General features: G+C 34.2%; 1 protein-coding gene across 3 annotated transcripts in view; it reads right to left on the reverse strand.

Moving 5' to 3' along the window:
• The window catches only part of USP47 (ubiquitin specific peptidase 47), a 118,868-nt gene that overhangs the window by 32,124 nt on the left and 59,230 nt on the right, over positions 1 to 27,514 (reverse strand). For all 3 annotated transcript variants that reach the window (XM_011954280.1, XM_011954279.1, XM_011954278.1), the window contains 6 exons: positions 24,448 to 24,593; positions 23,956 to 24,035; positions 21,731 to 21,880; positions 6,790 to 6,885; positions 6,547 to 6,699; positions 4,160 to 4,327 (listed from right to left, as the gene is read on the reverse strand). In XM_011954280.1, coding sequence (XP_011809670.1) covers positions 4,160 to 4,327; positions 6,547 to 6,699; positions 6,790 to 6,885; positions 21,731 to 21,880; positions 23,956 to 24,035; positions 24,448 to 24,593 — 793 coding nt within the window. The remainder of the gene's footprint in view (positions 1 to 4,159; positions 4,328 to 6,546; positions 6,700 to 6,789; positions 6,886 to 21,730; positions 21,881 to 23,955; positions 24,036 to 24,447; positions 24,594 to 27,514) is intronic.

The raw sequence follows: 27,514 nt of genomic DNA on the forward strand, positions 1-27,514 counted from the left end.
GAATTCTATGGCCAGAGAAATAATCCTTTAAAAGTGAAGAAGAGAAACTAGAAATAAATAGCAAAAGGAAAACTGGAAAATTCACAAATATGTGTAAGTTGTTTTAAACAACACACTCTTGAACAACCAATGGGTCAAAGAAGAAACCACAAAGGAAATTAGAAAATATCTTGAGACAAATGAAAACAAAAACATAACATACCAAAACTTGTGGAATGAAACAAAAGAGGAAAGTTTATAGATGTAAATGCCTACATTTAAAAAAAAAAAAAAGAAGAAGAAGACATCTCAAATCAACAACTTAACTTTATACCACAAGGAACCAGAAATAGAAGAACAAATTAAGCTGGGGAGGGGGGATGTAAAAAAAAAAAAAGACGAAAAAACTAGACTCAGAGATAGCAGAAGGAAGGAAATAAAGATTAGAGCAGAAATACAGAATAGAAAAAAAATGACATTAAGAGCTGGCTTTTTGAAAAGATCAACAAAGTTAACAAACCCTTAGCTAGGCTAAGAAAGAGACAAGACTCAAATAACAAAAATCAGAAATGAAAGAGGAGACATTATACTGAAGCCACAAAAATAAAAAGGATCATAAGAGACTACTATGAACAATTATACACCAACAAATTGGATACCCTAGAAGAAATGGATAAATTTCTACAAACATAACAGCTTACGAAGGCTGACTCAAGAAGATATAAAAAATCCGAACACATCTACAACTAGTAAGGAGACTGAATCAGTAATCAAAAACCTCCCAACAAAGAAAACCCCAGGACCAGGTTGCTTTGCTAGAAAATTTTATCGAACATTTAAAGAATTAACATGAATCCTTCTCAAACTTTCTGAAAAAGTAAAAAGGAGAAAAACTTCCAAACTGATTCTATTAGGTCAGCATGACTTTGATACCAAAATTAGACAAAGATACTAAAAACTATAGAACAATATCTCTTTGATGAACATTCATGCATAAATCCTTAACAAGACACTAGCAAGCCAAATTCAATAATACATTAAAGGACTATACATCATGACTAAGTGATCAATGTAATACACTACACTAACAGAATTAAAAACAAAACCACAGGATCACTTCAATTGATAAAGTATCTGACAAAATTAAACATTCTTTCATGATAAAAACACTCAACAAACTAGGAATAGAAGGAAATTACCTCAACATTATGAAAGTCTTATATGAAAACCCCACAGCTACCAGCATATTAAATGGTGAAAAACTGAAAACTTTCCCTCTAAGATCAGGAACAAAGCAAAGACGCCCATTCATACCACTTCTATTCAACACAGTACTGAAGTCCTAGCCAGAGCAATCAGGCAGGAAGAAATAAAAGATATCCAAATAGGAAAGAAAGAAGAAAAATTATTTCTGTTCACAGATGAGAGTCTTGTATGTAGAAAATAAAGATTCTGCATTTAAAAAAAAAAAAAAAACCCTAACAAGTAAATTCAGCAAAAAATGCAGGATACAAAATCAACACACACACAAATCTGTTGCATTTCTAAATACTAACAATTTATTGTTACACTAACACTAACAATCCAAAAAGAAAATTAAGAAAACAATTCCATTTACAATAGTATCAAAGACAATAAAACTCTTAGGAATAAACTTAACCAAGGAGGCAGAAGACTCATACACTGAAAAACCATAAAACATCAAGGAGGCCGGGCGTGGTGGCTCACGCCTGTAATCCCAGCACTTTGGGACGCCGAGGTGGGTAGATCATGAGGTCAGGAGATCAAGACCCTTGTGGCTAACACAGTGAAACGTCATCTCTACTAAAAATACAAAAAATTAGCCGGGCGTGGTGGCCGGCGCCTGTAGTCCCAGCTACTCAGGAGGGTAAGGCAGGAGAATGGTGTGAACTTGGGAGGTAGAACTTGCAGTGAGCCAAGATCATACCACTGCACTCCAGCCTGGCCACAGAGCAAGACTCCGTCTCAAAAAAAAAAAAAAAAAAAAAAAAAATCAAGGAAAGAAGTTAAAGACACAAATAAATGGAAAGACATCCCGTGTTCATGAACTGGAAGACTTAAAACTGTTAAAATGTCCACACTATACAAAGTGATCTATAGGTTCAATGCAATCCTTATCAATATTGAAAACAGGAAAACAACAGAAAAACAGAACAAAACCAAAAGATGGTCCTTTGGAAGAAAAAAACCCCAATACAATTGGTAAATCTCTAATTAGGCTAACCAAGATTAAAAAGAAGACACAAATTCCCAATATCCGAAATGAAGGAAGGTTCATCCCTGCATTAAAAGGACATAAAGGACAATTAAAAGGACAATAAAGGAATACTTTGTACAACTCTATGCCTCCAAGTTTGATAATGCAGATAAAATGGACCAACTTCTTAAAAATCATAAACCACCAAAACTCACAAAGGAGAAACAGGTAACCTGAAAAGCCCTGTATCTATTACAGAAATTGAATCAATAATTAATCACTTTCTAAAAAAGAAAGCACCAGGTCCAGATAATTTCCCTGGTGAATTCTACCAAATATTTAAGAAACAATACCAAGTCTCCACAATATCTTCCAAAAATAAAGGCAGAGGGAACATTCCCTAACTTATTACATGAGCCCAACATCACCAAAAGCAGATAAAGACACTATGAGAAAGGAAAACTACAGATCAATGCATCTCATGAACACAGATGCAAAAAATTCTCTGCAAAATATTAGTAAATCAAATCAACAATGTATAAAAAGAAATACACACCATGACAAAGCAGGATTCATTCCACGTATGCAAAGATAGCTCAACATTTGAAAATCAATCTATGTAACTCAGGCTGAAGAAGAAAAATTACATACATGATCATATCAACTGACATAGAAAAAAAATCTGGAAAAATCCAATACCCATTCATGATAAAAGTTTTCAACAAAGTAGGAAAAGAATATAAAAAACTGAAAGTCAACATCACACTCAATGGTAAGCAACTGAAAGCTTTCCTCTGAAGACTGGGAACAAGGCAAGGATGTTCTCCCTCACCACTCTATTCAACACTGCATTGGAAGTCCCACCTAGTGCAGTGAGACAAGAAAAAGGCATGCAGATGAGAAAGGAAGAATACTGTCTTTATTTGCAGATGAAATTAGAGTGTATGAAAAAACACAGGCGAGGGCCCAGGTTTGGCTTTTGAGCCATAGTTTGCCAACTCTTGCTAAAATGCCATGTTTCTATACTAAGTTACAATATACTTATTACATAGCAATCCCCACTCAACTGTCTGCCCTGAATGAAACAGATAATTTTAAAAGGTAAAGGGTGGTGGTGATAATTAGAAGAATGGCCTTGGTCTAAAAACAGACTTTATATGAAAGTAAAACTCTATTTTGAAATACTGCCTTAAAAATCCCTATATTTAATGACTCTGTAATACTTGGGTTAGTCATCAGTCTTCACATTAGTGGTTTATTAGTCACACCATGCTCAGGACATTTTATCTATCTAGAATCTTTCCCTCAATAAAACAGAATATATGTAGGAAAAAATGGTCTAAAAAAACCCTTAAAGTTATTGACACAGAGGCAAGATCCTATCCCAGAGATTATGCAATTCTGTGGTTTTCAAATGATAATCCATGGAACTATACCATTTTTCAAAGTGTCTTGAGGACTATTACAGGACAGGGGAGAAAGACTGGGGGCTTTGGCATTTCCCTACTCAGAAAGATCAGATCGATTATTAATTGTCTCTTAAAGTGTTCCATGGCCAGACTTTTAAAAATCAATGACTAATCCAACATTTTACTTTTCTATATAAGAAAACTCAGACAAAATTCATAGATACTTGCTACAATCTTAAAGGCAGAGGTGGTAATAGAATCTTGGTTTCTTGACTACTAGGCATCCTTTCTACACCATCCAGCTTGCTTAGACAGTTACAGTATGGTCTCCCAAAAATTAATGTTCCTACCTGTAAGCAGTTTCTCTTGAAGTTTAATTATAGTCATATATATATATATATATGCACAAAAAAACTATATTTGAGAAGTTTTAACTTTCAGAAATTAAGTTTCTTTTAAAGAGAACTTTATCAGTAACAACAGCTATAGAATTATATAGCAAGTCAGAGATTATCCTCACTTTCAACTAAAAAATGAAAACTATAAAAGGTACCTTTTCAAGTCCAGATTTTGAGATCTTTTCGGTTCCACTATTGGTTTCAAGGCAGATTCCTTCATCAACACCATCATCATTGGAGAAATCGTTGCTCATCTGATCGCTGTGACAACTACCTTCATTTTCTGCTCCACTGTCAGTGCAACTTTCAGTCTGAGGAGATTTCTTAATAAGACATAATTATCTTAGTTATAAACCAAATACAGAGAAAATTTGCTCAACAAAACTTTGTACCTATATACTGCTAATATTGTCACACAATTTAACATATTATTAGCAAAAATATTTTAAGTATATTTATTTTCTCTTAAAAAGTGAGACCTTAAGTAAAATTAAACAAGCAAAAGTGTATTTTAAAAGCATTTCTATCATGTCCTTAAAATTCTAATACAACAAACTAGTGATTCAGAATTCTATTAAACCTCATTTATGTTTATTGTTACAATGTAATGGTTGAAATTATCATTTCTTTTAGCAAAATCCACAAAATCAGAAAAGCTGAGCTCCAAAATGAGCTTCTGGTGTTCTCAAATCATGAAAGAGTATCATTTATTTTCTTGAACAAAAAGTTCAACTCAGTTTATCAGTGCGTTAGGTATTATAGATAATTAGAAAGAGAAACAAGACATTGCATTTATCCTTAAGAACTTTACCGTCTTTTTACAGGAAGCAGAAATATAATGGTTATAGCACATTATGCTTTTCTGTTTTATGGTTTTTAAACCACATTCACACAAATTTAATTTGAAGAATTCTCTGTTAGAAATCCCCAAACAATTCTTTCCCCTCTTTCACACTTTATATACATCCCTAAAAATGTTTTTATTTAAATAATTTGAGAATTTTCTAAGATACAGGCTTTTGAAATGTGTAAGGCATTGCATAGAAGTTCTTGAGTGAAACCAAGCAATACACAATAAGCACAAACTTTTTGCCAGGAACTCTGTTGCAGGTACTACATCTAATGTATAGTCTTCATCTCTCAAGAAGGTTAGGTTCAAGGAAAAATGGAGGTGAAATCCAACTATAGAATTAAGTCTAGAGAGATATAATTCCTGAAACTCCTTAAGCTGAGCCAAAACATTTCTTGTTCCAAGAACTAAACCTAGAATTCTCTAGAAAGTTTGTACTAAGCTTCGTATATAGGTTTTCTTTCTTTGGAAAAAATTTTCCTTTATGAGAAATATATTAGGCATATTCAGAAGACCAATCTACTACTGATCTCTACTTGAGAAGAAATCCTACAAAGATTATGTCTCCTCTGAAAGTCTGGCACACTTTGGGTAGATTTCCTAGCTTAAGCACAAGTGTCTGAGACATTATTTTAAATTAAACTTTTCAAAATGTTATCGGTCATAGTTACCATTCAATTAATAGCTACTTCATCTAAGGCACCTGGAAATGAGGCTCAAAAGGTTTTATGAATTATCCAAGGTCAAGAGGCTAGCAAGTAGCAGGATAAGAATCTGAATCCACATCTAGCTAGGCCTAAAACATGTGCTCTTCTATACCAAACTGCCTCACAGTACTTAACAGTACTAAATAAAACTTGGTGAATGTTTAAAATTATTTTTGAACTCCTGGGAAAAGGCATTTTTTATAACTATACTAATCAGTTTCAGTTAAAAAAAAAAAAAAACGCTTCAGGGTAATTCTGAGAATAATAAAGATTTATCACTTTGAAATAATTAGCCTAAGTGATTATAAATATTCTACATAATAAAATCAGAAGAGTTTCCAAAATAATAGAGTGGAATATTGTAAGTCTTTCATTGAATAAGGGTAGAGGAACCAGAGAATTCTGGGAGGCCAAAGTGTGGGAAGAAATTGATAAGCATTACATCATATGTCACTCAAAATCCTATGCTTAAATTATTTAAACAGTTTCAAATTAAAAAAAGGAAAAAAGGAAAACAGAGAAAACAGTAAGTAAATACAAAATAGCAAGTAAGTACAAGAAATTAGGCCCATGCTATTCAGTTGGTTCATTCATTCCATCACAGGCATTGTCTGCATTTATTATGGATCAGAAACATGAATATGGCTTACCTTCAGGCTGGTTTCAATAACGACGAAATTATAAAACATAAGATTATCACTCAACTTCAAGAAATAATTCCAAAGCTGAGTTCCTTATTGTCTTTTCAAAGAGTATCATAAGTTACTCTGATCAAACAAGAATATTTAAAATATAATTTATGCAGTAAGGAAAAGCTTATACAAAGGCAAGTCATTTATTGAATTCCGCATTAGAAAATAAGAAAAAGTTTCCATCAAGAAGACAGTCTAAATGACATCAGTGTTATTACCTCAAACAGCTCTTTCAAAAACATGACTGACTAACGTGGATTAATGAAAAATACTTTAAAATAACAAATATTTACCTCATCTTCAACATCAATAAATGTACTCATATCTAGTTCCTCGGGAAATGTCATTCGATCATTCAGTTTAATCCTATGCATGGTTGTATAATCAAAATCAAATCTTTTCAGCTGTAAGGTCAGCAGATAAGGAAAATGCAAAAACCGAAGGCCCTAAAAAACAAAAAACAAAAAGGGGGAGACCCTATAGAATACGGAATATTATCTCAGATTTCTAAGTACTAATCTGTACATGGCATTTACCTTTCGTGCATCACACTTTTTCTTACAACGTTCACAAAAATATTGATTTGGGCCATCCAAAATCTCTGGCTGAATAAATGCATGCAATGCTTCTTCCTAGTTAGAAAAAAATGTTTTATAATTACTTAAAATATTATATTAATGACAAAATCCTGAATAAAAAAGACTGCAATTACTAAAACAGTGATAAGTAGAATGGTTAGAAATTTAGGAACTCAAAACGTACCAAGGAAAATTATCAACAGTAAAATAGTATTATCACTATAAAAATTAAGCAAAAAAAATTATTTCATTCTACACAAGATTTGTCTTTCTTAGTATTGCAGTAACATAGTCACTTCAACCTGATTTTCATTGACTTTACATTGCAGTGTTCGGCTAAATAATCTCTAAAAAAATCCTCAGTCCTTAGATAAAAAGTAATTCCACACTTCTAAGAAAAGCAGTTGCATGCATCATTTCAATCTTCTTATAAAAGGAAGCATTTAAAACTGTACAGTAAATATCAATGCTCTCTAAAGAATTCACACTTTTCATACACTTAAAAATCATGTAAGCATTGTTAATTGCCATAGTTAGGATCAGTCAGTAATCTGCCACAGAACTAGTTATAAAGATTGAAAAACACCGTGCAACCTTCTCAGTGTGTGTGAGACATTGCTCCATTTGGAAATGTATAATGAGGCTCCTGGATTGTTAATTTGGTAGAACCATGTGGTTCTCTTTTCTCCATACAGCATTACAACAGAAGTAAGAAACTTCATATAAATATTGTTAAAGAATCAGTGGCATAAAGTTAATTTTTATTTTAATAATTGGTTTTTCACAATTAAAAACTAGTTAATGTAGCATATAAGATTGGATGCATAATCTCAAATTTCATCTGATGTGTTCTCTCTTTTCTTCACACATGGGCTAAGCAGAACTACTGAAAATATTACACATAAACTAAAAGAAATGGAATCATTAGGACAAAGTATCTTCAAGTATTTTCCTTTTGATATAGGACAAGCTGTTCCTCAAAAGATAAAGGAGCTTAATGGTCGTAGTTGCAAAATAGCTGGCAAAGCTTAGAAAACTACTGTCCACATATTGTTTGATAGAGTTCACTGTGGAACAAGATAAAAATAAGAAAAGACATAGATATTCAAAGGTGTCTAAACCCATCTGATCCCCTATTTTGTTCTCAGAACACAAGGAAACAAGTGGGGAAGAAACCAAACAGCTGGGTTTTTTTCCACATGACCGTGCATTTTATTGGTGGTCAAAGGACACATTTAGAAAATGTTTTTTTTGTTGTTGTTTGTTTCTCTCAGGCATATTTTAGGGGAAAAAAGGCAAGTTCTATAAAAATACAACAGAAAAACAAGCTTTAAAAGAAATTACATCTATAGCTTAACACTGACTGATACTAAATGTCAGGCTTTCCAAATAGTGGTAATTCGAACTGGTAAAAACTCAACATTCAAAAAAGGATGGGGGGAGAGGGAGAGTGAGACAATTATGTAACTCAAATTCTACTTTGGTGTGTGTATATTGGTCTCTGGCTTATAGTTAATACCTAGAGATCTTTTTAAAAAATTTAAAACTTGGAAAAAAAGTTTGAAGAACAGAGAACTGTCAAATACTTTACTCATATTCATCAACTTTTAAACATTTTTGCCAACTTTGCTTTTATCTCGCCCAACCCAACATTATTATCTTTGTTTTAGCCATTTGAGAGTAGGATTACACCTTATGCTTTGCCTCTTAACTTCGATATATCTTTTTAAGAATAAAGATATTCTTAAACAGTAATCAAACTCTGGAAATTTTAATACTGATAAAGTACTTTCATCATCCATATTCCAATTCTGTCAATTACCTTAATAATGTATTTCTCTCCATCTAGTACACAGTCTATCCCAAGGCCACAGATTTTGTTTGGTCTTTTGAGATTTCTTTAATCTGGAGGTGTTCCAGAGTTTGCCTTTCTTTCATAACACTGATATTTTTTGAAGAACAGAGGCCACTTATTGTATAAAATGTTCTGCAATTTGGGTTTGTCTGATGTTCTTCATTATTAGATTTATTTTATACATTCCTTGCTAGGCTACTATGATATTAGCAAAGATGTGCCCTTCTAAGGGTAGCACAGTCCACAGGCCATGATGTACCTCTTTCTCTTTAGCGATATTAGCTTTAATTATCTGGTCAAGGTATCGTCCAGTCTCTCTACTATACAGTTATTATTTTTACCCTCATGGCTAATAAGCAATCTGTAAGGAGATACTTGGAGACCATGTAAAAATCCTGAGCCTTATCAAATCTTCCACCCTTGATTTTAACATCCACTTAGATTCCTGCCAAAACCAAATTTTAATGTTTGTTTTCTGAACCAACTTGAAAATCTTTTTAATAGGCTATTTAAACCCACTGATATTTGATATGACTGACACGCTTGGGTCTATCTCAGTCACTACTGTGTAATTACTGTGTGTAATTAGGTAATATTTATTGTGTTCCTTTGCTGTTTCTTAAATTTTCTTTTGGTATTTAGCAAGGTTTGTAATTTTATTCTACATTACTTTTGCACTTACAGTTTTGTTAGTGTCCTTGGACCCCTTTTTTCCCCACCCACCCCCACCCTGTTTACTTTCTTAAGCTTTCAGTGTCTGCCAGTTTTAAATGGTCGCCTTTATTCCCCACCCACACAATAGTCTGTGATCTTATTCTGCTTTCCCTTTCACTCTCCCTTCTGAAAAGTGGTATTATTTGTACTTTGTCTAACATGTAACATTTCATACTATTCTGCTACCCATGTTCCCACCCTTGTATTTAGGCCTTAATTTAATATAGTAAGTGCTCACAATTCTTTTGCTGAAGCTGCCCCAGTAATCTCTTGATTGGGTTGAGCTCATCCTCTAATGAACTCCTCAATGGCTCATGGATATAATATCCAATGAGTTCCTGAATATTCAAAGTTGTCTTTTTATAGCTGTCATAATTAAGAAAAACTTGCCTGGCTATCAAACCCCTGGCTAGTACTTTCTTGAATTTCTGGAAATTGCTACTCTGTTGGCAGGATTTGCATGTTGTCCTTCTGAAATTTGATACCAGCCCAATTCGTCTTTTTTTTCAGATGAGGTCTTGCTATGTCACCCAGGCTGGAGTGCAGCGGTGTGCTGGCTCACTGCAGCTTTGAACTCCCTGACTCAAGCAATTCTCTTACCTCAGCCTCCTGAATGGTTAGGGCCACAGGAACATGCCACCACAACTGGTCACTGTTTTTTTTGTAGATACGTCGTCTCAACATGTTGCCCAAACTGGTCTCAAACACCTGGGTTCAAGGGATCCTCCTGCCTCAGCCTCTCAAAGTGCTGGAATTACAGGGAGCCACTGCGACTGGCCTTAATTCATCTTTAATAGTTTACTAAAATACATCTCAGAGTTTATCATTCCAGGTCCTTCAAAAGGTAGGCTTAACATTTCCCTTATTCCCAGAAAGTTTCTCTGAATTATAGTTTATCTATTAGTTCTGTTGCACTGTTTTATTTTTCTTCTTCACAGACTCCAATTACGTTGGACATCCTTTGCTGGTCTTCTCTTTCAGTATTTTTTTTTCTGAGATCCTGTTTACTTTTACAAAAATTTCATTTCCATTCAGTGTCATTCATTAGATTTTCATTCTTTCTATTTTCTCTTGAGCATTTTGCAATTTATTCTTCATGTCTAAGATATTTTTGTCTTTTTCTTCTGTTTCTTTCCTGAATTTGATGAACTCCCACTTCATTTCTTCCAGCATTGTTTTTGTTTTTTAAATCTATTTCTTTGCCTAAGTTTTTGGATACCAGGTTCTGTTTTGCTCATTTCAGAGTATTTAATTCAGTCAGAGTACCATGTTGATAATTCCAGAGTGACAACAGTTTCATATTCTAGATCTTACTGCTCCCCATATATCATGCAAAATGTAATTCTGCACATCTATTTATTTAATTTGAGACAGGATCTCACCACATTGCCCAGGCTGGTCTCAAACTCCTGGGCTCAGACAATCCTCTGCCTTGACCTCCCAATGTGCTAGGATTACAGGCATGAGCCATCACGCCCAGCCTGCACATTCTTTTACACTATAATTTTCAGAATTCAGGATAGAACATAAAGAATTCTTACATCCTTAGTTCTCCAACCAAAAAAAAAATACGAGTTATCCCAATTTTAGAGTTAATGCAGATAATCTAGGCACAGTGCAATCGAAAGGTATATGCAAGGAATGGTATTGCCTACAAATCCTTTTTTAATCATTTATATGTATATATGAATTATTCATCAATTAAAATCTATTTAATTTTGAATAGAGAAATGAGTGTTAAAACACCACACTTCAATTTCTATATGAAAAAAAAGAAAGTAGATCCACCACTGAGAATTATTTCCTGATTTTGATGTACTAAGCAATTTTGGTGCTACTGATATACAGGAACATGATGTTTGCCTTAAAAATATATTCAACTGTCTTTCCCAGAATATATACTTTAATATTACTATTTTTTAACTAGGAAAAGGGCTATATTCTTTTACCTAAACTGTCTTTTTTTTTCATTGAAACTTTTGAGACAATTATAAATTCATGTGCAATCGTAAGAAATAATATAAAGAGACTTCTTGTACACTTCTCCCAGTGTACTGGAAACATTTTGTAAAACTATAGCATATCATAACCATGATACTGATATTCACACACCTATCTAATTCAGATTTTCCCAGTTTTAGTGCACTCATTTGCCTGTGTATATGTGTCTATCAAGTTCCATACAATTCTATCACCTGTAGAGGTTCATGTATCCAATGCCTGTCAAGAGACTGAACAGTTCCTATGCAAGGGTAACTTGTAGCCACAACCACCTGCTTCTCCTCTCCTTGCTCCCACCAAATCCATAAGACCTGGTAATGGTTAATCTGTCCCACAGTTCTAAAATGTTGTCATATCAAAATCATAAAGTATATAATAACCTTTTGGGACTGGCTTTTTTTCACTCAGAATAATTCCCTGGATATTCTTTCAAGTTTTTGTGTTTATTAATAGTTTGTTTCTTTTTATTTCTGAGTACTATTTCATGGTTTGTATGAACCACAGTTTGTTAAACCATTCACTTATTGAAGAAGATATGGGCTGATTCCAGTTTTGAATATTAAAAACAAAGATGGAATAAATATTTGTGCACAGGTTTTCATGTAAACATAATTTTTCTGGGATAAATGACCAAGAGTTCAACTGCTAGAGTTTATGGTAACTGCATGTGTCATTTTATAACAAACTACCCATAACATTTCACATTCCCACCAGCAGTGTATGAGTGATACAGTTTCTCCACATAGTCACCAGTTTTCCATGCTATCATTATTTGTAGCCATCTGGCAGGTAAAGAGTAACATATTCATTATGATTTGAATTTGCATTTCACTAATAGCCAGCAATGTTGAGTATCTTTTCTGTATTTGATATTTGTATATCCTCTTTGACGAAACGTTACGTCTTTTGTCAATTGTCTAGATGAATTTTTCTAAACTGATGTTTTGAGAGTACTTTATATATTCTAGATATGAGTGCTTTGTCAGACAGACAGCTTGCAAATGTCTACAGCTTCTCTTTATCATATGGGGTTTCAGAGAGTAAATATTTTTAATTTCAGTGTTTGCTAATTGTCCCGTTTGTAGACTGTACTTTTGATAGAAAATCTAAAAATTCTTTGCTTAGCCCAGATCTGGAAGATTCTCTCCTATGTTTTTTCTAAAAGTTATATTAGTCTTACATTTTACATTTATAACCCATTTTGAGTTAATTTTTGTATAAAGTTATTTAAGTCAAGGTTCATTTTCGTGATATGGATGTCCAGTTGTTCCATCACCACTTGTTAGAAACACCATTTTTCCTCCATCGACTTGCCTTTGTGTCTCAGTCAATAATCAGGCATATCTGTGTGGATCTATTTCTGGGTTTTCTATTCTATTCCACTGATCTATTTGTCTACCCCTCTGCCAGTATCACATAGTCTTGATTACAAGAACCATATAATCCATCTTTTTGGCTAAGTAGTATTCCATTCCAAATCACATAGACTGGTAACTTCATTTTTAGTTTTGAAAACTCTTAGCTATTCTAGTTTCTTAGGCTTCCATATACATTTTGGAATAAGCTTGTATACGTCCTCAAAAAATCTTGCTGGACTTTGACAGGAACTGCATTAAGACTATGTAATTATCTTTACTATGTTGAATCTTCCAATTAATAAGTACAGTATGTTTCTCCATTGACTTAAATATTCTTTTCAATGTTTTTTTTGACACATAATATTGTAAATATTTATGAAGTACATGTGATACTTGATACATGCACAGAATCAAGTCAAGGTATTTGGGATATCCATCACCTTGAACATTTACCATTTCTTTGTATTGGGAACATTTAAAATCTTCTAGCTATTTTGAAATACACGATATGTCACCCTATTCTGCTGTCAAACACTAGAACTTACTGCTTCTATCTAACTGTATGTTTGTACCTATTAACCAACCTCTCTTCATCCCCATCTCTCTCAAACACACTGTTCCCAGCCTCTGGTAACCTTCACTCTACTCTCCACCTTCATGAGATCAGCTTTATTTTTAGTTCCCACATGTAAATGAGAACATGTAATATCTGTCTTTCTGGTCCTAGCTTATTTAACAAGATCTTTTCAAAGTTTCGTAGTTTTGAACACATAGGTTCAGTATATTTTTTGTTGGATTTCCATCTTTTTTCTTTTTGCAAAATTATAAATGGTATTGTACTTTAAACTTCACTTTCTACATGTTTATTGTTAATATCTTGAAATACAATTTATTTTTTATGTTTATTTTTATCCTGCTACCTTGCTAAACTCACGTATTGGTTCAGGGTTTTCTTTTTCCTTTTTTTTTTTTTGGCAGAAGCCTTGGGATTTTCTGCATAGATAATCATGTCACCTAAAAATACAATTTTATTTCTTCCTTTAGTAGTGTTTTTCTTTTCCTTTTTTTTGAGACAGATTCTCACTCTGTCTAGTAGTGCTTTTCATTTCCTCTTGTTACCTTACTGTGTTGGCTAGGACTTCTAGGACTACGCTGAAAAGGAGTGACAGGAGCAGACATCCTTGCCTAGACAAGCTTGCCATTCCCTAGGAAGAAAGCAGTCTCTCATCATGAAGTATGATGTTAGCTATAGATATTTTAGATATGTTTTTCAATCAAGTTGAGGAAATTTTCCTCTATTCTTAGTCATCTGAGTTATTATAAGTGAATTTTGAATTTTATTAAGCGCCTTTTCTAAATCGATATGATCATATGAATTTTCTTTTTTTGCCTGTTAATATGGAAGATTATACTCATTGATTTTTAAAATATTGACTAGTCTTGAATCCTGGAAATCAACCCCACTTAGTCACAATGTATAACTCTTTTTATAAATTGCTTAATTCCATTTCCTAATATTTTGGAAAGAACTTTCCCAACTATACATATGAGGGATATTGATTTTTTAAAAGAACTCTCTTGGTTTAATATCAGGTAAGAATAGTGTCACACGACTATTCTTTATGGGTTTCCTCCTCTTTTTTCTTTTTTTTGAAAAGAAATTGTATAGACCTGGTGTTCACTGTTCTTCGAATGTTTGATACAAGTATCCAGTGAAACATTCCAGACTCGGAGATTTCCTTTTCAAGAAGTTTTCAATTGAAAACGTAATTACCTTAATAGTTACAGGGCTATTCAAATTATCTAATTCCTATTGAGTTCTTTTCAAAGAATTGGTTTGTTTTACCTAAGTTGTCAAATTTATGTGTGCAGAGTTGTTTGTTGTGATCCCTTTGGTATCTGCAAGATCTATAGTTATATCCTTTTCACTCCTGATACTGGAAATTTTTGTTTTCCCTTTTTCTCTGTCAGTCTTGCTATTTGTCAATTTGATTGTCTTTTCAAAGAGCCAGCCCTTTGTTTTGTTGACTTCCTCTACTGTTTTCCCATTTTCAATATTACCCGATTTCTCTGCTTTTCTTCATTATGTCCTTCCTTCTGCTTGCCTTGGGTTTCTTCTGCTCTTCTTTTTCCAGGTTAGGTGGAAGCTTAGATTACTGATTTGGCCCTTTTCCTGTCTCTTAGTATAAGCATTTAATACTGTAAGTTTCCCTCTCGGTATTGCTTTAGTTGTGCCTCAAAAAATTTTGGTTATGTTTTAATTTTCATTAAGTTCAAAATATTTTTAAAATTTCCCTTGAGATTTCCTCTTTGGCCCATGGATCATTCAGAAGCGTTATTTTCCAAGTGTTTCGTGATTTTCCTGTCCGCTAACCTGATTCCACTGTTGTTGAAAAAAATCGCACATTCCATGATTTTAAATTTTTTGAGGTCTTATAGTCCAGAGTATATGGTCTATCCTTGTATATATTTAATGGACACTTGAAAAGGATGTGTAGGCCGGGCGCGGTGGCTCAAGCCTGTAATCCCAGCACTTTGGGAGGCCAAGACGGGCGGATCACGAGGTCAGGAGATCGAGACCATCCTGGCTAACACGGTGAAACCCCGTCTCTACTAAAAAATACAAAAAACTAGCCGGGCAAGGTGGCAGGCGTCTGTGGTCCCAGCTACTCGGGAGGCTGAGGCAGGAGAATGGCCTAAACCCGGGAGGCGGAGCTTGCAGTGAGCTGAGAACGGGCCACAGCACTCCAGCCCAGGCGACAGAGTGAGACTCCATCTCAAAAAAAAAAAAAAAAAAAAAAAAAAAAGGATGTGTAATTCTGCTGCTGTTGGGTGCAGCACTTTAGCAATGTACATTAGATCTGTTGGCTGATGGTATTTCTGTCTAGTTGTTCTACCTATCAGTTAGTAAGACAGGGAGGCATACTGAAGTCTGCAACTGTAATTGTAGATTTGTCTTTCTCCTTTTAGTTTTGACAGTTTTTCCTTCATGTATTTTGGCAGCTGTGTTATTTTCTGCATACACATTTAGGATTGTTGTCTTCTTGGTTGTTTGACACTTTTATTACAATATAATACCCCTCTCTGTCTCTGGTAATTTTCTTTGTTCTAAAGTCTTCTTTATCTGACACTAACATGGCCATTCCTGATTTCTTCTGGCTTACTTTGTTTGGGGTTTGCTCAGCTTCTCAGATCTGTAGGTTTATGCCTTTTGCTACATTTGGAACATGTTCATCCATTATTTCTTTGTACCTGTCTTCTTTTTCCTTTTTAATCTCCTTCCAGGACTTTAATGACACAAGTGTTATACCTTTTGCTCTCCTTCCAGTATTCCATGACACAGTGCTAAATCTTTTGTTATAGTCCCATAAGTCCTTGAGGGTATATATTTTTTTCAGTCTATCCTCTCTCTGCTGTTTAGATTGGGTAATACCTATCATTCTATCTTCAAGTTCACAGATTCGATCTACTGTCTCTTTCATTCAGCTGTTCAGCCTATCCACTGGGTTTTTAATTTTGCTTATTGCAGTTTTCAGTCTCAAAATTTCATTTCTTTGTATCTCTAATTGATTCTCTAAAATTTTCTACGTTCCCATTGTTTTCAGTGTGCTTAGGATTGCTCACTGAAGTGTTTCTATGATGGCTGCTTTAAAATACTTATCAAATAATCCTGACATCTTTGTCACTTCAGTGTTTACGCCTACTGGTTTTCTTTTTTAACTCAAACTGAGATTTGTGATTTTTTAATTGAAACCTGGACATTTGGGGTGTTATGAGATTCTGGACCATATTTAAACCTTCTAGTTTAAATGCTTCCTTTGACACTGTACCATCTGGGGAAAGGGCTCTGCCATATTAGTGCTAGATGGCATTAGAAGTCCAGGTTTCCCACTTGGCCTATGTGGACATCTGAATGGAGGAAGTTCCTTGTTAGTGCTGGGTAGGGAAAGGAATTCTGGCTGTTCAGTAGGCCTCTGCTGATACAACCTTGGCTGTAAGGGGCAGGAGTATCTCAGTACTATACCCCAACACTGACACAAGCAGGAGGGGCTCACCTCCTTACCCCTGGGAGGTGGTGAAGGAACAGAGAATCTAGGCTCCCCACTCAGCACTGGCAGGCACAAGTTGATGTAAGGCCATTTTTTTCTGTGGTGTTTGGTTAGAGCACAGCAGTTATGGTCTAAAAGTTTTCTGGCTTGCTAGGCTGTCTTTTTCCTGGTCCTTCAGTTAAAAAGAACGGGTTTTTCAGTCTGTGCCCATTGTTGTTTCCAGGCTGCCAGCTTCTTCAGTTCCAAGTCTGGGATATATTAGGCAAAAAGAAAACCCATGGAACTCACCACTGTGCTATTCCTTGGGTGCTGAGGTCCCTAGTGTGTATGCCTTCTCTCCACCTTTCAGTCTTCTTAAGTTTTTTTTATATATAATGCTCAAGGTTTTCAGCTGTTTTAGTGGGAGGAATAGGGATTGCCTCATCTTCCTGAAAGCAGAAGTCCCCACTTTTTAAACTTGTTCCCACTATGTCCAACCATACACATTCCTGGAAAAATGAGGGTAGAGTCTGTGGAAGAGATTTTTCTTTATCTGATGCTTACATATTTGGACAAATCTGGACCACTCCTTCGCCCAAATGAGTTCTGTGGCTGAGTCAGCCATGTAAGAATGTCCAAACCACCTGTTATGTCAGGGTAGGACTTATAATATAAACTTGTGTAAACAGTTGAAATGCTTTTGATTTCATAAATACTTACTAATTTAACAATTTTCCATTCAAAACTTTAAAACAATCATTAAACTATGTTTACTTAGGGAACAAGTCTTTTATATAATCTTATTTCTCCAAAGGCACTATATGAAATTAAGCAGCTAAACCCTGATCAAACTTTTGAACACATTTTTTGTCACAATAAACAGGTATTTAAATGTACATAATGAATAACAGAATAAAAGTATCCTAAAAGAAAATGTCCTAGAACAGTGTCTGCCATAGAGTAGGTACTAAATAAATGTTGTATGACAAAATATACCAATAAAAAGACAGTGTCTAAAATTTTACTGTTAAATAAAAAAGCACTTCCCTAGATAATGTCAAACATGAGGCTACATCATTTTTCTTTAATTTATAAATTATGCTTTCATAATTAACAAACAAAAAGTTAATATATCTAATTTCTATGTATTACTAGAATGTACTTAGAACTATCTCCTTATTTAATACATTCTCACATGGGGTTGGCAATAATCACAAAGTTACTTTGATCTAGTCAGTGAACACAGAAGGTTCTAACTGTCTAATAAGTCATTAAGAACAAAATTATTTAAGGATTACTACAAGTAATTCTTCAGCTGATATTTTCAGGATTAATAAAAAATATGTAAAACAAAAGAAAATTGTAACACATATTTTAGTATTCTCACTCCCTCTCAACATCCCAAGGACACAAATATAAACAAAGTAGTGATATTCTTAAATCACCTTAATCTAATGTAGAGCTTCCCATATTATGTTCCTCAGAATCCTAATGTCTCTTGAGATATTAACAGATGTCCCACAGAGAAAGAAAATGCTAGGTTAAACACATTTAAACATACTTCTCAACTACAGGAATCACTGGGGCATTTACAATATAATATGCACTGTGGTATTTCCAAAGAGGATTATTGGTATAGTTTCCCAAATCTGTTTAATCAAGGACACCTTCCCCAAAATATTTACTAAATCCTTTTACAGACTAGTATTCAACAGAACTCAATCTGAGATATACAGAATGGCAGAATAGCCTTTCGATATTGATTCCCTACTTGGGTGAGTAAAATGAAGACCAGAAATCTAACAAATATCAGTTATAATAACTAAAAATCTATTGAATAAAGAAAATATTATAAAAAAAGGCTTTTTTTGGTCTCCCTACTTTACCAGAGCTTATTTTTAAAACGACAGAAGTCTCCCAGCACTCATTATAAAAATAATCTGTTATCATACTAAAAAAGTCCCATAAAAATTGATTGTGGATATTATAATAAATTAGATGAGTGCTAATTTCAGTCCTATTTTAATCCTCCCTATTATTTGCAAGTTAATTTATCTGACCATAAAGATAAAACAACTCCAGAAATTGGACATTTTAGATGAAGGTTTAAAAAAGAAAATCCCTGGCTGGGTGTGGTAGCTCATGCCTGAAATCCCAGCACTTTGAGAGGCTGAGACGGGAGGATTCCTAGAGACCAGGAGTTTGAGACCAGCCTGGTCAACACAGCAAGACCCCATCTCTAAAAAATAAAACAAATATTTAATCAATTTTTAAAAAGAGAGAGAGGAAAAAAAGAAAAACCCTTCAATTTTTAAAAGACCTCACTCTCAATTATCTGAAATTAAACCCATAATATTGTGGCACACTAAATGAAACATACAATAAACAGAATATATAACCATCAATGTGTATGTGTGTGTGCACACGCACGTGCTAATGTATATGTCTACATCTATTTTTTTTTTTTTGAGACGGTGTCTTGCTCAGTCACCCAGGCTGGAGTGCAGTGGTGCAATCTTGGCTCCCTGCAGCGTCTGCCTCCTAGGTTCAAGCAATTCTCCTGCCTCAGCCTCCTGAGTAGCTGGGAATACAGGCATGCACCGACATGCCCGGCTAATTTTTAGTAGAGATGGGGTTTCACCATGTTTGTCAGGCTTGTCTGGAACTCCTGTCCTCAAGTGATCTGCCCGCCTCGGCTATCTAAAGTGCTGGGATTACAGGTGTGAGCCACTGTGCCCAGCCTACATCTATATCTAATACATTAAATAAGACAAAAATACCAGTCCACTAAAAAAGGTAGAATAATAATTTTAAGATTCCAGTTAAAATTCAGGCCAATTTTATATAATCTGAATGAGTGATTTTTATGATACCTCTTTTAACTAGATTTTTGCAATCCATAATTCCAATTCTTTTTAAAACATATACAGTTCACAAAACACAAAATGGCAAGCAGTGACATATCACCAATTTTAGATGCTGTATGATGATATTTGTGGACTAAAAAGAGTTAGGCTATAGATTTGAATTCGGAAAATAAGGAGAAATCACTTACCTCTAACTAAAGTTCTCCGAAGGTAGTATCCTCCTTAGAACCCCTATCTTGGGTAGTTTCACCTGCTGTAATTTCCCTCAAGAGATTCCAGCAAAGTCTAGAAAGTTTTAAGTTCTCTTCCGCAAGCCCTATTAGCGCATGTGTATTATAGACCTGCTCACATACTGCTTCATAGCTGCAACTTCCAATTCCCACTGAACCACCACCACTACTACCACCTATGTATCATCAGTGGAGGATACTACCTTTGGAGAATTCCATTTAGAAATGTGATACTGTTCACATCCCCAGAAGTATCCTCCAAATCACTCCATTACTTTGTCTATTAATGTACTTAAGAGAGTGGTGGCAAATCAGCAGGTGAATATATAATGACATAAAGATTTAGCTAAGCAATTATATTCGCTGAATACTCAAATTAATATGTTAAAAACTAACCTAAATGTATATATGGAAAATTTTTCATAAAAATACTTTAATAAATAAGGTAGAAAAAATAGTCCATATCACTTGGGACTACCGATATTTCCCTAGTATATTTTGTCAGAAAAATGCGAGTATTTAAAAATTAGTGGAAATCAGTCATTGAAAGACAAATGTTTATTTTTCAATGATTTTTTCAGTCTATCATTTCTACTTTGAACTGCCAAATTAAAGTAAAATAAGGTTTAAAAAATAAAAACCAAAACTAGCCACCCAAACCAAAGCTCATTTAACACACCTAGATGGCCATTTAAAAAGGTAGTACTAAACATCTAAAAAATTTTTCAAATATACTCAGGAAGCTGGCTATGAAAAACAGTAGCGGAAAGGAGACTTGATCTTACACTACCCAGAAAAAGTCTTTTACTTAGATGTTTGCTTTGGATCCCCATTGACTGATTCCATAATTTATTGCTGGTTATTTCCTAATAGCCACATAAAGGTAGGAGAAAAAATCAAAAGGAATCAATCATCCTAGAGGCCAGAGGACTAAACCATATTTGTAGCACTATCTTAGAAGTATAGAAAAGCTTTTAAAAAACTGATTTTTAGCTACAAGCCACCATCAGTTTAATAACAACATAAATAAGACCAAAACATAAAACATAATGAAATTCTACTTCTTAAAGATATCTTGTTTAGCTTTGAAAGCTTCCCCTGGCACATGGTAGATTCAAATAAATGTTTTTGAGCACTTTAATTTTAAATATCAACTTAAGTCTTTCCAAGATTTTCCTGTCGTATAAGTAAATACACATACGTACAGATGAAATACAATTAAAAAATTATTAAAAAGCAATTAAGAAATGGATGACAAGCACAATGAGAAAATCTCAGCTAATCCCCCAGTTAGATACTCAGTATGTGAATAATTAAGGTGATTACAGTTTTGATTCTTCAAATTATCTGTGCTACTACTACAGTGTATGCTTTTTAAACTAAATATTTAGAGTAGGGATGCTTCTTTTAAAAATACAGACTGTTTGTCATAAAAACCAGAGGTGCTTTTTCCAATTTTTAAAGTGTGTGGACCAAAACAATCCCCCCAAAACAAAAAAGTACTTTCCAATGCAAAAGATGGTCATAATAACAGCATTTATAACATAGACTGTTTAGAGGTGGAAAAAAAGATAAAAGTGAAATCATCTAATCACCTCTCCAAAAGAATAAAACACTGAACCATGAGGCAGTACATTTGCATTCACTTTCTCTCTTATAATACATGCACTATTAGGACTCACTGAAGGGTCAAAAATCTTCTAGATCTTGCTAATTTAAATGCAGGAATGACTAACAACCCAAGAAGGTGTATCTAGGATGATACTTACCTTACAAGAGATTATACCACTGTGCTATTATGTATTCTGTGTAAGGATACACAAGCAGTCAGGTGAAAGGTACACACCACACTAGCAAATGCTTGGCTGGACCCATAAGGTCGGATGACCAACGGAATATCAAGATATGTGTCGATTCGCCAACCCTCATAACCACATTCCAGACATCTCACGTAGTCCTTCAGCTTGCCTTGATATAGTTCATTTATAAGATCAGCCTAAAAATAAAATATTCACATTTTTAAGTGTTCCTTAAAAATAATCTTTAAAACATGTAACAATCTACACTTTTTAGAATGGTTTACAAAAGGATATTGATATTTACAGCTAAAATCTTAGAAAACATTAATATTTATCTATAATTATTATTATATATTTAATATTTAAATTTATCTAAAATTTTATAGAAAAAATTAAAAAAATCATCTAAAAAAATCAATAAAATTAGATTAACACTAACTTGAGTCAGTGTGCAAATATTAACGATTTCAATACTCATGAGAAAACCTATTAATGTAAGTTTTGATGAAATTAGTTACCAATTTATTATACCATTGAGCCTCAAATTATCTTTACATTAAGATGAGAGTAAATCCTAACCTATCACTTTAGGCATGTTAATAATTATACAGTTAAACAATTGGTTGAGCTTTTATAACTTACATATGTCTATCGCCACTTCTCACAATAATATATTCTGATGTATAAATCATATCCTCTAGCTCAAGATGCAAATCAAACCTTTTAGCTTTCAGTAATATACACAGAACAATTTTATGGAGAAATATTACACAACAATCTTTTAAAAATGTATGGAAATTCAAAAAAAAAATCTTAAAATCCATCTCTCTCAAAATATCCTCACCTAAAAGAATGGATCTCTCACATAGTCCCCAAACTTAGTTAACTAGGGCTTTTCTGACTCAAAGGCAGCAGGTAACTCCCTAAGTAACAACCAAAGAGTCTTGTACCAAAGAGTCTTGTTCCAAAACTTAGGAACTCAGTAGGAATGCCCCAACTGATCTTAACGGAAGTGTTGACCCACAGAAAGGGATGTAACAAGGAAGAAGGGTAACTTCAGACCTATGAAAAAGAAACAGCCCCCAGTACCATCTACATAGTTACTAAAACACAGCCCCATAAGACTATGGAGAGAAACTAGATCATTAAATGAACTTAAATCTTTTTCGTTATCTCCTAAGTAAGAATAGGCATGAGGATACGTGTACTACATTTTGCCTCTTTCATAAATTTACATTTCTTCAAACAAATAGGATTTATAAGCCTTTAAACTGGATTGACCATCACTGTCTATACTAATACCACTTATTTAATGAAGCCTTCTTCATTCATCAGCATCAGTCATATGTGACTGTCTTCTTCACGTAGGCCAGCCTTTTGAAGTGGTTCAAACCAGTGTTTTTCAAATACTGAACAGTAAATCACCATAAGAAAGTAATTTACACTGCAACCCAGTGCATGCAACTTTAACAAGAGCTTCGTAAAATAATACTTACTCTAATGTGATGTTCTCTTATGTTCTATTCTATCCCATTTTTTGAAAATACTGTTGTAGGTCTAATAAACTGATTTTATAAGCCGTGAATAGATTGTAATCTACATTTTGAAAAACTCTGGTCCAAGCCATCACAGTAGTTCCAATCAGATATCAGACCCTTCTAGCTACCTTATATACTCCTCCCCTTTTATCCCTGTGACCTTCTTTTAGTATACCCAGCATAAATCCTCCCATGTACTCAGCCCCATCCCATTCAGCCTTACTCCTCATCCTAATATCTAATGTTCTTTCCACTCTTAACCTGCTCCTCTTTCCATTACATAAGAATAGGGTCATATTAATGAGGATCCTAAATGTCAAATACATAAGACTATACTTCCATTGGTCAAAATAAAAGTAATGCTTCATGACTAGTGTTACAGACTACAGGACATATAATTTACCTAATTATCTGAAAATGCTGTTCAAAAATCATCCCCAAAACACATATATACAGCTTTTAAATGTATAATTTTCAGAGCTAAAAGACATCTCCCAGGTTATACAGCCCAATTTCCTTAAAGATGAAAAAACTGAAGTCTAGGGTGGTTTAATGATGGTATTTATAATTCAGTTAATGGCTAATGAGAGCTCAGTACTTTCAATTCCCCATTGGGTACTTTAACCAGGAGACTAATCCCCAAGTTCCAAAACATTCCAATGGAATAACAGTCATTTAAGGTAATGAGTGATTTATTAGGAAACAGTCCCCTGGATTTGAGAGATGTAAATTACCTGTTCTGTTTGCTTCCATTTCTGTTCCAAAGCATCAAACATGACTCTGCATAGTTCTTGTACATCATGCTGCTGCCAAGCTATTTTAAGATAAAATTCAATTAGAAATAGCAATAAACTTAATGTAATGAAACAATCTGTTGTTTAAAAGCAAATAGGCAGAAATATTGAAAAGTCTACTTTAAATAATGCCAAATTTAAAAAAGAACACAAGAATATATATGACAGTCACGAAAAGGCATTCATACACCAGAAAATAAAGAGATTGCAGCATTCTACAAATAGTATACACTTTATGGTGCTACAATATTTGTCATGTTTGTTATTTTTCATTGTAGAGTTATGAAATGTGTTAGCAAATCTAGGACAACAAACTTGCAATGAAAGGTTTCAGATAAAGGTAATTAAGTTATGTGTAATGTGTTTGTAATATTATTGCCTCTTAGAATTGTCTGAATATTAGAACACTTATCATTACAAGAGAATTAGTACCCTCACTACTATCCCATCCAAAGCTCCTTGTAACATCTGTGGTTTCAATTGCTCTCTTTTTGCTGGTTTGTAACAGAACAAAAAGCCTTTGAAGTTGGTATGGAATACTTGTCACTGGATCTTCTTCAGATTCTTCAAATTCCCACCTATTAAAACAAAATGTTAATAAATTATAAAATAATTTTATTATTTAGAAGCATAATTAATATCAAAATCATAATAATGTAAGATTTTAATCCTGGAAGCTATACAGAGTTTGAATGCTAATTGAAACGAATAATATCTAATGAAACATTAGTGTTTCCCTAATTCATAAACTCAGAAAAACTTTTGATTTTAATAAGAAAAGGCGTAATAAGGCAAAAGTTCTCAAGAAAAAAAGGCAAAGCTCATTTAACTGTGGCACCTGAATCTGACCATAACCTCTGTCCTAATTATTAATTCAAAAAAATACAGGAAACAGAAGAATACTATTACATGAGATACTACAGTATACAACCATCAAAACCCAAACTGTGGAAAACTATAGGATAGATGACATCAGTTTTCTTTCTATTTTTTGCAGGGAATAAATTGCAAGGATGAAAAAAGATAAAAGAGGATTATAAACAAATTAAACAGATTAAGAATTTTATTAATCGATTGCAATATACAGCTCATATGGATCCTGATTTAAACAAACTGTTAAACGAGGCAATCAGGGAAATCATAGCCCTGACCTGAGATATAATTTACAGATGATATGATGGAGGTGTGCTTCCAAATAATCAAGTTGGAGGGTATAGGCAAAAACGATTGATTATGAGTTGATATTAATAATATTCAAAGCTGAATGATTGGTGAAGAGGGATTCATTACACTATTTGTTTTTTTTTTTTTTGAGAAGGAGTCTCGTTCTGTCGCCCAGGCTGGAGTGCAGTGGGACAATCTTGGCTCGCTGCAATCTCTGCCTCCTGGGTTTAAGTGATTCTCCTGTCTCAGTCTCCCGAGTAGCTGGGATTATACACATGCACCATGACGCCTGGTTAATTTTTGTATTTTTAGTAGAGACTAGGTTTCACCATGTTGGCCAGGCTAGTCTCAAATTCCTGACCTCAAGAGATCCACCCACCTCCGCCTCCCAAACTGCTAGGATTACAAGTGTGAACCACGCACTCAGCCTACTTCCCTTTTTTTTGAATGTTTAAAATTTTCTGTAATAAAAAGATTTTAAAAGGAAATACAAGAGAGTAAACTAAATAATAATTCAGGTAAGATTTTCACCCTCACAAACTTATGATAAACAGCAGTCTAGCCCTAGCTACAGCTACTGTCTCAATAACAAGTGAATTCCCAACTGAAGAACTTAAGATCTCATGGAAAGAAATAAGATTGAGGTACTAAAGTTGGTAATGTACCCACAAAAGTCTTTAAAATAATTCTATATTCATAATACACATCTAAGACAAAATATTAAGTGACAACAATATTAAAGTTATTTTATATCTTAAGTTAGCATTAAGATTGCTGTTTTCCCACTTTTTAGTTTCAAAAGGAGGTCTGAGTTTTAATTTTTCTCTGTCACACTTTAGAGACATACTAAAAGGCTTTTTTTTTTCTTTTGGGTATGGCTTTCTATTAGAGTGCTCAATATTTTTCTTACTTTAGGACTGAGAAGTCACAGCTCTGTTTTCATCTTCTGTTTTTGACACACTGGCACTCCCTTCTGCCTCACAGAAGTGAATGAAGTACATTTCACCTTTTTCTTCTTAAGGCTTCCCTGCAAACACCTCTATTCAATACCTGACTTCTGCTTTAATCCTCCGCTCTTCTATTCTCAATCCCCAGCTCCCTTTTTTCTGGTTATCTTCAATAGCGGGTACTTACAACTGGCATTATGAGATCAAAAATTCTCTTGGTAACTGTGAGAAAACATTGGTTAAAACAGAAAATGCTCAAATTTCTTGTGTGGGAAATTCACTAATAGGGAGGAATTACTGTAATAAGACTGAATTCTCACCTGTCCTTTAGTCCTGGTACAAATACCTAAAAAGGTTTTAAATCTTGCTGGTACTTGCCGTTACTTTAGTCACCTAAGTTAGAAACTTTAGTGCATATGTGATTCTTTCCTTTCCTTTACTCCTAAGTATAATTTGTTACTAAGCCATGTTAGTTTTCAATCTCAAATATAACCACTGCCACCATCATCATTCTGACTCTAATATATCCATGCCTGGTTTAATAACAGATTCCTCCAGGGTTCTCTGTCTTTCAGATCAATCCTGCACACTGCACTATATAAATTTCCCTAAAACAATGTATTGAACACATCACATACATGACTCCAAATCAAGTGGCAGGTTATCTATTGCCTTCTTCACAAAAAGTAAAGAAAATAAACAGAACCCTATCCTTTCACGTTAGCGCTACTCGCTGGATAGTTTATCCTTTTATGCTAGCGCTACTCTCAGGACACTAGCGCTACTCTCTAGTCTATCCTTTTACACTAGCACTACTCTCTAGTCTATCCTTTTACGCTAGTGCTACTCTGTGGCTAGTCTATTCTTTTACAGTAGTGCTACTCTATGGATAGTTTATCCTTTTACACTAGCACTACTCTGTGGATAGTTCAATGAGGTTCTTAGTTCTACATTAAGGAACATCATGAGTGCTCTCAGGCTTTGTTTCCCTACCTGCTATAAACTTCACTCTATTCTCACAATCTCAAGGCCTTCCTTTCTGTTTGACCTCATGTCTGGCTCCCACTTCCTTACTCACTGGGATTGTCACAATGGATCTCTAGTTTCTTTTGTTTTTCGAAGACTTTCACACTTCTGGCTTCTTATGCCTTGTATGCTCTTACCATAAACCTTTAGAGGGCTTGTTCCTGTGAAGTTCCTGGAATGTCCTCAGGGAGGCCCCCTTACTATCTACTACCTGAAGCTGTGACCCTCCCCTCCTCTTCTCCTGACAATTACTCCTTCCACATTATTCTGCTTTGTTTTCTACCTACCATATATGATTCTGTGAAATGAGCTGATATATAGTTTTATATAAGCTCTAAATGAGGTACTTTGTCTTACTCTAA

Source organism: Colobus angolensis, unplaced genomic scaffold, assembly GCF_000951035.1.
Source record: "Colobus angolensis palliatus isolate OR3802 unplaced genomic scaffold, Cang.pa_1.0 Scaffold380, whole genome shotgun sequence".
NCBI lineage: Eukaryota > Metazoa > Chordata > Mammalia > Primates > Cercopithecidae > Colobus > Colobus angolensis.